General features: G+C 54.9%; 1 protein-coding gene across 1 annotated transcript in view; it reads right to left on the bottom strand.

Moving 5' to 3' along the window:
- Positions 1–6379: 6379 nt before the first annotated feature.
- Positions 6380–12276, bottom strand: part of LOC135892880 (deleted in malignant brain tumors 1 protein-like) — a 145579-nt gene continuing 139682 nt past the window's right edge. Inside the window, 4 exon segments of the mRNA XM_065420649.1 lie at positions 6380–6609; positions 7912–8025; positions 10690–11019; positions 11542–11871. Coding sequence (XP_065276721.1) covers positions 6380–6609; positions 7912–8025; positions 10690–11019; positions 11542–11871 — 1004 coding nt within the window.

The following is a 12276-nucleotide window of genomic DNA, read 5'->3' as shown; positions in this document are numbered from 1 at the left end:
TCCACAATTCAAGAAGGATGTTGATAAATTGGAGAGGGGTCAGAGAAGAGCCACGAGAATGATTAAAAGTTTGGAAAACCTGCCTCATTGTGATAGACTCAAGGAGCTCAATCTAGTTAGCTTACAAAAGAGAAGGTTAAGGGATGACTTGATCACAGACTATAAATACCTGCATGGGAAACACATATTTAATAATGGACTTTTCAATTTAGCAGAGAAGGGTATAACATGATTCAATGGTTGGAAAGAGTGTCACCATAGGAAAAGCCTGTGTCAGAGTGCTCACTGTGAGATGTATGTACGGGTAATAGGTAAGGCGTTATGGATCTACACCAAACAACATGTTCTTAAGGTCTGTGACGTGGGGCTGGTCACCAAACGGTGAGAAACAGCTTTCTTTCAGGCCAGGGGGGTTTATCTATCTGTCAGGCTACATGTCCAGGGAGTATTGTATGGCTCACAGTGGGCACCCACTGAGCTGAATGCAAACCAAGGGGTTGTGAGACCTTCCAGAGAGGGAATTTGCAGGAAGATATAAACCAGCAGGAGGGGTCCTGTTTCCAAGAGAAGACGATGGATTGCTGGGCTATAACTAGGTAGAGCTACATGCTGTGACCTTTACTAAGGGGACAAGCTGAGAGCACGGCTAGTTTCATGAAAAAAGGATCCCAGCCCGCTAGGCTGAAAACGCCGTGAGCAATACTAGGTTCTAGGAGCGTGTTCTGATTTCATTCGATACGTATCCCTTTGTTTCCAATACTTCTCTCTACCTGCCATAGGCACCGACTTCCTCTGTTCCCGGGGGGTTTTCAACCCCAGCTCTGTTCCAGACCCTGCCCCCACTCTACCCCTTCCCCTAAGCCCCCCACATCTTCTCACCCCGCTCCACCCCAGGCCATGTCCCCGCTCCGTCCAAGGCCCCGCCCCCACTCCACTCCTTCACCCAAGCCTCCACCTCTGCCCCACCTCTTCCTGCCCCCTCCCTCCCAGCACCTCCAGCACACCACTGAACAGCTAATCTGCAGTGCACCGGCGGCACTGGGGGGGAAGGGGAGGAGCTGATCAGTGGGGCCGCTGGCAGGTGGGAGGCGCTGTGGGGGAGCAGGAGGTGCTGATCCACGGAGCTACCGATGGGTACTGAGCACCCATTTTTTTCTCCCCATGGGTGCTCCAGCCGCAGAGCACCCATGGGGTCGGCGCCTGTGCTACCTGCTATTACTGGAATCTCTGCTCTTTGTTAAATAAACTTCCTCTTGTTTTTACTAGAGACATCTCTAAGGGCCATGTGCTGGGCAGTGGGGGAGGTGGAACTGGCCTGCTGGGAGCTCTGTTCCTTTGGGAAGGGTGGATCTGGGAATGCTGTGAGCACCCAGTGGCACTGGGGCTGGACACTGCCAGGGGATGCTCAGAGGGCACACGGGTTCTGGGTGCCTATCACTAGCCTGTAGAGAGAGAACCATGCTTGAGACGCCAGAGACTGGTGGAGGCAGGGAGCTGACCCCCAGTGGGCAGAGACAAGGCTCCCTTGCTCTAGCAGCAGATGCCTCAAAACTCCCGGCAAGTGGGGGTGAGGGAACATATGTCGGGCCAGCCAGGATGTCCCTGCTGCCTGACAACCAGAGGGTGGCAGGGCCACAATCTTAGCCTTGGCAGTGTCAGGGACTGGGGAGCTGGCCACCACACAGCTGCATCACCAGCCACACCATAAGCATGAGTGGTAGAACAGATCCGCGAGGACTCCGGAAGGCCTGAAGGGCTACACATGCACTTTATGGGCTAAAGAATAGCCAGTCAGAGTCTCTTCTTAAGACATGTCATAGAATTGCATTTTCCTGAACCAATCAGGATGTGTCTAGAGGTGCGGTTATTGATAAAACATTCACCTCTCTTGCTGAGTTTAACGAATAAACAACAAGCACTGTACATAAGCTGTTGTAGAAACAGACCTGCCTCTAAAACGATTGTGTTAGTTTGCTTTTTAAAGTTTTGCCTAAATGAAACCTGCTCTAAAAACGTATTGCTGTAAAGAAAGCTTTAGATTTACAGACTATATACAGAACACATACAGTCTCACTTAAAAGAAAAAACAGCATAGATGTAAGCAGAGTCAGGATGAGCTCTACCCTGACATCTGGTGGTGAATTATGGCGAGTGTGGAAAAGAACTCCAGGGGCTGATCTTGTTTGCATAGGCACACCCACTCGCCTGGCATGGAACAACAGCAACTGAAAGTGGTTACTTTGGCTGGTGTGGGATCCCCAGTTTCTCTATTATTGGGGCAGGAAAGTGGACTGGCTCGTGGTGAAGGCTGCGGCGGAACCCCCACGAAGAAACAGACGGCTGGCCAGCCTTGGATCACGTAAGGTGCCCCTTAACACCCTGCGTGTCCCCCCCTTTTTGCTCTGGGGCTGCACTGACCAGGGACAGAGACTTTGGGGGTTGTTGGACTTTTGGGACTTTGGGTGGTTGCTGGACCCAAGAGACTTTGGGGGTGTTGGACTTTGGGGACTCTGGGTGATTTTTGGGTTGTTGGATTCAAGAGCCAAAGGGAAAGGACACAGCCCAATTTGCTGGGGTGGGTTTTGCTCATGGTTTGTGTTATGAATCCTGTTTGTGGTGTTTTTCCAATTTTATGCTGATGTCGTTTACCTCATGTTATTAAACATTTTCTGCTACACTCAGACTCCGTGCTTGCGAGAGGGGAATTATTGCCTCTTAGAGGTACCCAGGGGGGTGGTATGTAATTGTCCCAGGTCACTGGGTGGGGGCTCGAGCCGGTTTTGCATTGTGTTATTGAAACGGAACCCCTAGATACAGAACCCGGCCCTTGTTGCTGCCAACTTAGATGGGCAGAAGGGTTACATATATAAAACTGTTGATAACACATTTTACCAGAGATAAGAATGCCCTTTTTTCTCCACACCATTTTTCTTGACTAACTTTTTTAAAAATCTAAATGCTATGAAACCAAGTAAAGTTTTAACAAATAAACTTTTAAAACACCAATGAAAAGGTGCATGTGTGTAGATTTCTTTATTTCCCAAAGGTATGTAAATTTAGAAGACATCCTTATTTCATTTGACTTTTATACCAGGAATTAAATTACCTCTTTTTACATAAAACCTTTAGCATTTGTCTTTAAAAAAGGTAGAAAGCCCCTCATGAAAGTTATGCCTAACCTTTATACCAATTTCCCTTATTCCATTTACTTAAAGTAATGTATTTTTATAGCCTTTGATATTTATTGGAAATCAGACCATATTGACTTTAGCTATAAGGAGACTTTTAATTTAAACTTTTTAAAACACAGGATATCCTTTGTAAAGTATGAAGATTTGGGGGGTTAATATAATACCCTGCCCTAACATATACAATAAAAAAGAGAAGCAATAATTCTGTAACTGCATGAAAGAGGGAGATGCAGATTGGCCTTTCTCTCCCATCAGCAAAGAGAAGATTTTCTGAACATTTAAAGCACAGGGGGACATGTCACTATAGATAACCCATATTTACATAAGTGCGTATTTCAATAAAAAGTGAAGTTTAAAAAGACAGAAGCCCTGTGTCAACATGGACGAATGAGTAACTAGTAAGGCGAGAGATGAGCATGCGGCATATTTGAAGCAGCATGTTTCCCTGCTGTCATTTACAGAGCAGTTTTACAAACAAAAAATAAAATTTTAAAAAGAGAAGTCTGTAACGATGCTGCCTCTGGCAGGACACAACTGAGAGTATCAATTCAGGACAAATTGCTTAGAGCAGGGCAGTTACAGCCCAAGGCTGGGGGTCCTTTACTATTAAGGCAAACCAAACCAGCGAAACAGAGATGACTTCAGTCTCACCCCACTGGCTAACCATAAGTCATACAAGCAATTCCCTTAGACACTCCAGTTTCCCAGTATCACCACCAGTGACACTTGTTATGGGGATGAATGGTTATGAAAACCAAAGCCCCAGTAAAAGAAAAACAGTTCTCCTGATCCCAAAGGACCAAGCCCCAGACCCAGGTCAATATACAAGTCAGATCTTATCCACAAATCACACTGTTGCCAATCCTTTAGAATCTAAAATCTAAAGGTTTATTTATAAAAAGAAAGAAATATAGATGAGAGTTAAAATTGGTTAAATGGAATCAATTACATACAGTAATGGCAAAGTTCTTGGTTCAGGCTTGTAGCAGTGATGGAATAAACTGCAGGCTTAAATCAAGTCTCTGGAACATCCCCAGCTGGGATGGGTCATCCAGTCCTTTGTTCAGAGCTTCAGTTTGTAGCAAGGTTCCTCCAACAGTAAGAAGCAGGACTGAAGACAAAATGGAGGGGTTTCCGGGGCCTTTTATATTCTCTGCCCTGTGGAAGGACACCCCTTTGTTCTCACTGTGGAAAATCACAGCAGCAAGATGGAGGTTGGAGACAAATGGGCAAGTCACATGACCATGCATGACTCAGTTCTTTACAGACGGCAACCATTGCTCACATGCTACCTTGAAAGTTCCTAGGAAGACTTCTTGTGAGGATTGGAGTCTCCCAAGGTCCATTGTCAGTTAAGTGTTTCTTGACTGGGCACTTAATTTGCAAATTCCTTTCTCAAGAAGCTGACCAAATGCTTCACTACTGCTGTTTAGAATCAAACACATTGAGATACAATTACATAGCCAATGTTCATAAGTTCAACTACAAAAATGATGCATGCATACAGACGGTATAATCATAACCAGGAAATCATAACCTTTTCCTAGACATCTCACATGACAACCTTTGTACAATATTTGCTGCAAATATATAACAGTGGTTGCAACAATGATCTATACTGTCAGTTTTATGTCAATAACATCACAAAGACATACTTTTGTAACTACATGAAAGAGGGAGATAAAAATTGGCCCCTTTTACCCTTGTTATCTAAATAAACATGTCCTACACATCCACTCCTCTCTGTCGCTAAACAGACAGCTTTTCATCCTATCAAATAAAGTTTAAAAAACAAACTTTTAAAAGTTTAACATGTAAAACAAGACGGAGGATAAGAGATCTGGCCTGGATTTCAGGGGGATATTGATAACCAAGAAACCTTTTTTAGTGAAAGTTTTGTAGGTCAGCATTCATTGTTAGTTGTCATGGGCAAGCGTTTGTCATACAGCAACACTTTCCCCCGCTATGGGGCATCATTTCCCCCATTCAGTGGACTACACCAGATAAATACAGACATCGAGGGATTACACACTTGGAGATATTTTGTAGCAGTAAAGCAACAATTACTTTCTTTGTTGTTGTTTCTGACTTTTGTTTATCCTCACAGTCAAGGGGCCCTAAAGGATTATTTTCTGAGAACTGACTGAAAACAGACTAAAGCCCTGGAGCAGAGGGCCTGGGGGAAATCAAAAGGCAGAGCTGAAGTGGAAGAGGGCAAGTTCCAAGTGAAGATTTGTAGAAGAGGGTTGGGGAGTTGAGTGGTTCTGGGCTACTTTGCAATGGCCCAGCCACCCTACAACCTATATTCCTAACCACAGGCACACGGGGCCCCTTGCTAGAGACACAGGCTGTCCACAGGCCTTTTGTAGTTGACACACTGTGACTGAACGAGCATAAAATATCAAAATAATATAAGGGTGTGGCCTACTGCCCTCCTGTCAACCCCCCTTCCCCAGAGTCTGGAGCACAGACAGAAGTTTCTCCTTACCTAGCGATAGGGTGACCGTACGTCTGGGTTTTCCCGGATATTTCCTCTTTTTTGATCCTCCGCCCTCTGTCCTGGCGGATTTGTCAAATAAGAGGCAATGTCCGGAATTTTTGTGAGCCGAGATCACAGCTCAGATGGAGCTCTGATTGGTCCCTTCCCTGCAGCCACAGCAGCAGGATCCCACCATGGATGGCGGAATAGGGGGGCTACTTTTGACCAGCTGTAAGGATGAGTGACAGGGAGAGGGGAGAAGGGGCTCTGTGAGGGTGGGGGCTCTGGGGAAAGGGGCAGTGTGAGGGCAGGGGCTCTGGGGGAAGGGGGGTCCCCAGCTCAGAGTGTGTTGGGCACAGACAGACAGACAGGGCCTGGCACATCGGGCACAGACAGATAGACAGGGCCTGGTGCATCAGGCACAGGCAGACACCCGTAGTCAGTCTCTCCCCATAGCTTCTCTACATGTGGGGGTGGTTGCTTTGTGGGGAAGGAGCCGGCTGTCCCTGTGCAGCTGACAATGGTTCTGCAGATCACACCACATGCTGTCCCCATGGCTGGGCACAGGCTGCTCAGGTTTGGGCATGGGACCTGCATCAGGGAAAGCTGGGGATGGGGATGGAGCAGAGCCGCCTTCCAAGGCAGCTGGGGAAGGTAATGGGGGAGCTGAGACCTCCAGCCAGCAGCCTCAGCCCCCGGACGAGCCCCATCAGAGTTCCCACAGTCCAGGCAGCTGGCAGCTCTGGGGCTGCTCTGTGCAGGATCCCACCAGCCCATCTCTCACTGCAGGCTGAGCCCAGCCCAGCCCGGCTGGCATGCGGCTTTCACAGCACCGCTGGGTCTTCTCGCTGTTGGGCTCCTCGGGGGGCTCTGGATTTGCTGCTTCCTGGGGCCAGGCCGGGGTCCCTGGAGCCCACAGCTCCTCCATGTGCACATGGCCTGCAAGCAAGAGGACAGGGTGAAGTGCCCAGGCTAGGGTTGCCAACTTTCTAATTGCACTAAACAGAACACCCTTGCCCCACCCCCTGCCCTGAGATCCCACACCTCCCCCTTCTCTGAGGCCCCCCTCCCTCCAGCCCTCCTCCCTCGCTCTCCTGCACCCTCACTCACTTTCACTGTGCTGGGGCAGGGGGTTGGGGTGCAGGAGGGGGTGAGGGTTCCAGCTGGGGGTGTGGGCTCTGGGGTGGGGCCCAAAATGAGGGGTTCAGGGTGTGGGAGGGGGCTCCAGTCTGGGGCAAGGGGTTGGGGTGTGGGAGTGGGTGTGGGATCTGGGGTGGGGTGAGGGATGAGGGGTTTGAGGTGCAGGAGGGGGCTCCAGGCTGGGGCCAAGGGATTTGGAATTTGGGAGGGGCTCAGGGCTGGGGCAGGGGGTTGAGGTGCGAGTGGAGGTGTGGGGTCTGGGAGGGAGTTAGGGTGCAGGAGAGTGTTCCGACCTGGGGAAGGGGGTTGGGGTGTGGGTGCAGGCTCGGGGAGAGAGGTTGCGGGATGGGGTTTTGACCTGGGACAGGGGGTTCGGGGTTCAGGCTCCGGCCAGGCGGCGCTTACCTCAGGAAGCTCCCAGCGGCCTTAAGGCAGGCTCCATGCTGCTCCTGGAAGCAGCCAGCATGTCAGGCCCCGAGGCAGAGGCAGAGCCACCAGGTGGCTCTGAACGGTGTGTGCTGCCTGCGCCAGCAGGCACTGCCCCCACATTTCCCATAGACCTTGGTTCATGGCCAATGAGATCTGCGGTGCCAGCGCTGGGGACAGGGGCATCATGTGGAGCTTCCCTGATCACCCCTGTGCCTAGGGGTCACAGGGACATGGCGGCCACTTCCAGGGAGCTGTGCAGATCTAGGGCAGGGAGGAGGCCTGCCTTAGCCTTGCTGTGCCACCGACTGGACTTTTTATGATTCCAGTCAAAAAACCGATGCCTGGCAACCCTAGCCCCCTCCCAGCCCCCCCTCACCCAGCATCCCAGGGCACCTTGTGAATGGGATCCCACTGCCAGGGCAGGGCTGTAGGGATGGGGCACCCGCAGGCTGGGACAGTGGGCCTGTGCATGGCAGTCAGAGAAGGGACCCCAGCAGCTGTGAGAGCAGAAGGTCCCCATGCAGGGAGGCAGCACAGGGCATGGACAGGGCACTGGGTTGCAGCTCAAGGATACTGGGCTGCAGCTGGGGCTGGATTCCTGGGTCAGGACGGCAGGTCAGCCCTTGTCCCAGGCCCCGCTTCCCCTCCCCTGCGGGGGTTCAGGGCTCTTACCCAGGGGGTACCCAGCAGCTCTGTTCCGACGCATCCTCCAGCAGAGCAGGACCCCGCAGATCAGCACCCCGAGGGCACCCAGGCCGAGGAGCACATAGTAGAGTAGCCCAAGGCCTGGGGATAAAGCCAGACAATGAGCTGTGCCCCATCTCTGCCCCACAGCCCTTGAGACTGACTCCATCTCCACACACAGCCCCCCACCAAGGCTGACTACCTCCCTTGCCCCATCACCCCCCTGGGTGACCATATATTCCGTTTTGGCCAGGACAGTCCCTTTTTTAAGCCCTGTCCCAGCCGTCCAGACTTTTTTGCCAAACGTGGGCATTTGTCAAAAAGTGGAGTGCAGAGGAACATTGGGGGGCAGGCAGCGATGCCAGCCCCGTGCAGGGGGAGTGGCAGGCAGGGCTCGGGTGAGTAGCGACACCAGCCCCAGCCTGGCATGAGGAGGCAGGCAGGACTCGGGTGAGTGGCTCGGACCAGCCCTGCAGGGTGGGGGAAGAGGGCTTCGGCTAGCCCCATGCAGTGTTCCATTTTCCCTTTGGGAAATATGGTCACCCTACCCCAGGGTCCCCCACAGCCAGAGGCAGATTTAGGTTTCCTGGCACCCTGGGTCAGAGCAACTGGGGGCACCTCCCTACCACTTCCGCCTGCATCCCCGCTCAGGGCCCCATCCCGTTCTGTCTCTTCCCCCACAGCCCTGCCCTTGTTCCACCCAAAGTCCTGACCCATTCCACCCCTGCACTGCAGCTCCACAATCCATTTGCTCCTCTCAGCCCCGCCCCCCACTGCAGCCCCAAGGCAGGAGAAGCTCTGTCCCCCCTGCCAGAGTCCCAGGGCTGCAGTGGGGAGCGAGCACTCCTCCAGTCCCGGGGCCGTTGTGGGTTACCAACTTTCTACTCACACAAAACTGAACACCCTTGCCCCACCCCCTGCCCCGCTCCTCCTCTGAGGCCCTGCCCATGCTCCGCCCCTTCTCCAAGGCTCCGCCCCCACTCACTCCATCCTCCCTCCCTCCATTGCTTGCTCTCCCCACCCTCACTCACTTGCTCATTTTCACCGGGCTGGCTCAGGGTGCTGGGGTGCTGGGGGGCGGTATGGGCTGTGGCTGGGGGTGCAGGCTCTGATGTGTGGCCTGGGATGAGGGATTTGGGGTGAAGGTGGGGGCACTGGGCTTGGGCTCAGGGGTTCAGAAGGCGGGAGAGGGCTCCGGGCTGGGGCAGGGGGTTGGAGTGCAGGGGGGGTGCGGGCTCCAGCTGGGAGTGCGGGCTCTGGTGTGGGGTTCGGTATGAGGGGCTTGGGGTGTAGGAGGGTGCTCCGGGCTGGGACCGAGGGGTTCTGAGACTGGGAGGGGGATCGGGGCTGGGGCAGGGGGTTGGGGCCCGGGAGGGTGTCAGGGGTGCAGGCTCCAGGCAGCGCTTACTTCAAGCAGCTCCCGGAAGCAGCGGCATGTCCCCCTCCAGATGCTATGTGGAGACATGGCCAGGAGGCTCTACGTGCTGTCTGGTCCACAGGCACCAGCCCTGCAGCTCCCATTGCCCGTGGTTCCCAGCCAATGGGAGATGCGGAGGCAGTGCTGGGGGCGGGGGTAGCATGCTGAGCCCCCTGGCTGCCCTACATGTAGGAGCCAGAGGTGGGACATGCTGGCTGATTCCAGGGAGCCACAGGGAGCCTGCCAGCCCAGCTGCGCAGCGACGCCAACCGGACAGTCAATGGCCTGGTGAGCGGTTCTGACCATAGCCACCAGGATCCCTTTTCAACCAGATGTTCCCGTCAAAAACTGAACACCTGGTCACCCAAGCTGGGGCTTCCCCCATCCCACCCACCCGCCCGGTGCTTCTGCCGGGGATTGAACTCAGGGCACGGGGGCTTCCCCCGCCCCTCTCACCTGGCGCTTCTGCTAGGACTCTGGGCTTCTGTTGCCCCGCGGCAGATTTCTGCTGGTGGTGGGGCACCCATTTTTCCAGGGCCCCCCAGTTGGCTGGGGCCCCTGGGCACAGGCTCCAGAACGCCCATTGGATAATCAGCCAATGCCCATGGCTGACTCCCTGCCCTGCCCTGCCCTGCAGTCCCTATGGGGCCGACTCTGACCCCCACTCCACAGCCCCACCCTGAGGCCACCTCCATACCCCATCACACAGCCCCACGCAGAGCTGACTCCATCCCCCCCCTCAGCACCTTGGCCGGCGACCCGTACGCCTCCCACAGCCCCGAGGAGGAGCGTGGCGTGTGGAGCTGTGCAGGGCCCTGCACTGGGGGTGGTTCACAGGTTCCAGCTCAGACTCCAGCTTCAACACAGGTCACGCATGTGGGGCTGGAGGGAGCTCTGACTACTGCCCCCAGGGATCATTCCCAGCCCAAGGAGTGGGGGGGGGGTTGGGTTATTGAGGGGGTTGGGGGCACCAGCTCCCAGAGGCCCCTCCCCAGCTGCTCCCACAGGCACTGCCCCCCAGACTCCTCCCCCAAACCCCATAGGCTCTCTGCCCCCCAGATCTGTGCTCTGGGTCTGCCTGCAGGGGTAGCAGCCTCCAGCTCCGGAGCCAGGGCTGGCAGGAGAGGGAGCCCTGTGGTGGAGGAGGCTGCTCAGAGACCCAGGAGTGTTGCCCCACACTGAGCAGGGCTGTGGGAACCACTGGGACAGCCAGTAACCTCAGTGTGGTGGGCAGGAGCCCTGGCACTGCCCCCCTGGAGACCAGCCTCCCCCTGGCATGGCCAGGGTGTCACTCCCCCCCACCCCATGTCTGCAGGAACATGGGCATGGCTATGGCGCTGGGCACTCACCGGCCTGCCCGGCACACACCACGCTGGCCTCAGAGCCACGGCCACACAGCCCGGGACCCAGCCACCTCAGCTGGCACTCGCTGATGAGAGACTCCTGGCCCGAGCAGCTCACGCCCTCCAGCCAGACATCGCCGGCCATGGGGCCGAACTGAGCAACTCCCGGGGTCGACCGCGCCGTGCCGCAGCCCAGCTGCTTGCACACCACCCCCGCCTCCGGCAGGCCCCAGCCGGCGTCACACACGGCACCCCAGGTGTCGTTAATCAGCACCTCCACTCGCCCGGAGCAGGGGCTTGGGCCACTCGTCAGCCGCAGCCTCAGCTGGCCCTGATCTGAAACACAAAGCACAGGGCATGAAAGGCTGTTCCCAGCTTCCAGGCGCCCTGATACACAGCACCGCATGCGGATGGGGTGTGTGTGTCTGCACAGAGCAGAGAGGAGCCATTTCTATATTACTCCATCCGTGTGTGTGCACGTGCACTCACAAACACAAACACACACACACACACTGCACCCCCTACACACAATGCTACACAAGCAGACACACACACACAATTCCATGCACAACCTCCAAACATCCCTCTGCACACCCACATATTGCCTCAAACACACACACTGCCACATGCAGATGCACTGCTGCACATGTATGCAAATATTCATAGACTGTCCCATGCACACCCCTTCACACACACACCTGCACAAACACTGCCACAAACAGGTACATAGACAATCACACACAAACTCAGAAACACACACACTCCAACACACCTAGGCTGACTTCCAGGGGTTAGCACCCTTTGCAGATCCCCCACCCCACTTCCAGCAGCACAGGTTCCTACCACCCTGTTTGTTACCTGAGCATACAACACTGGCATCTTCTCCGGGGTTACAGCCATGCTCTCCCCAAGGCTTAGCCTTGCATTCGGTGAGGGCAGCTTCTGCCCCTGTGCACTGAACCTCATCCAGCCACACATGGTCAGATCCTTGTCCAAAGTGAGCCCCACGTGGCGCTGATAACGCCGTCCCACAGCCCAGCTGCCTGCACACGACTTCAGCCTCGGACAAGCCCCAGCTGTCATCACACACGGTTCCCCACTGCTGGTTGTGAAGCACCTCGACTCTCCCAGCGCAGCGACTTGGGCCGTTCACCAGTCGGAGCGGAGCCACTTCTGAGATGCCTGAGCCTGCAAACACCCAAGGGAATAAACACTCAGGGAGGTTTCTGTGCATCTGATCTCTAGTGACACAGGGATCGTAGCGCCTTGAGACACAGGACTGGCTGGAGAGGCAGACTCTGGAAATTGAAAGAAAGGAACAGGGCTGGCTCTGGCTTTTTTGCCGTCCCAAGCCAAAAAAAAAAAAAAACAACCTGTGGGGCGGCCGGAGCAGCAGAGCAAAAAAACCTGCGGGACGGCCAGAGCACGGGTGCAGGGGGACTCCCTGTGCTGCAGACGTGCCCTGGGCAGCGGGGGGGTGGGGGAGGGAGTGGGGGGAGAGAGAGAAGGGGAGTGGCGAGGGCTTCCTTCAGCGGGGCGCTCGCCACGCAGCCCCTCCCACCATACCGCCTCCTGGGAGGGCTCCGCGCTGCT

The sequence above is a fragment of the Emys orbicularis genome, chromosome 21 (assembly GCF_028017835.1).
Source record: "Emys orbicularis isolate rEmyOrb1 chromosome 21, rEmyOrb1.hap1, whole genome shotgun sequence".
Classification (NCBI taxonomy): Eukaryota; Metazoa; Chordata; order Testudines; family Emydidae; genus Emys; species Emys orbicularis.
Note: the sequence above shows the minus strand (reverse complement) of the source record. Positions and strands in the feature narration are given on the sequence as shown.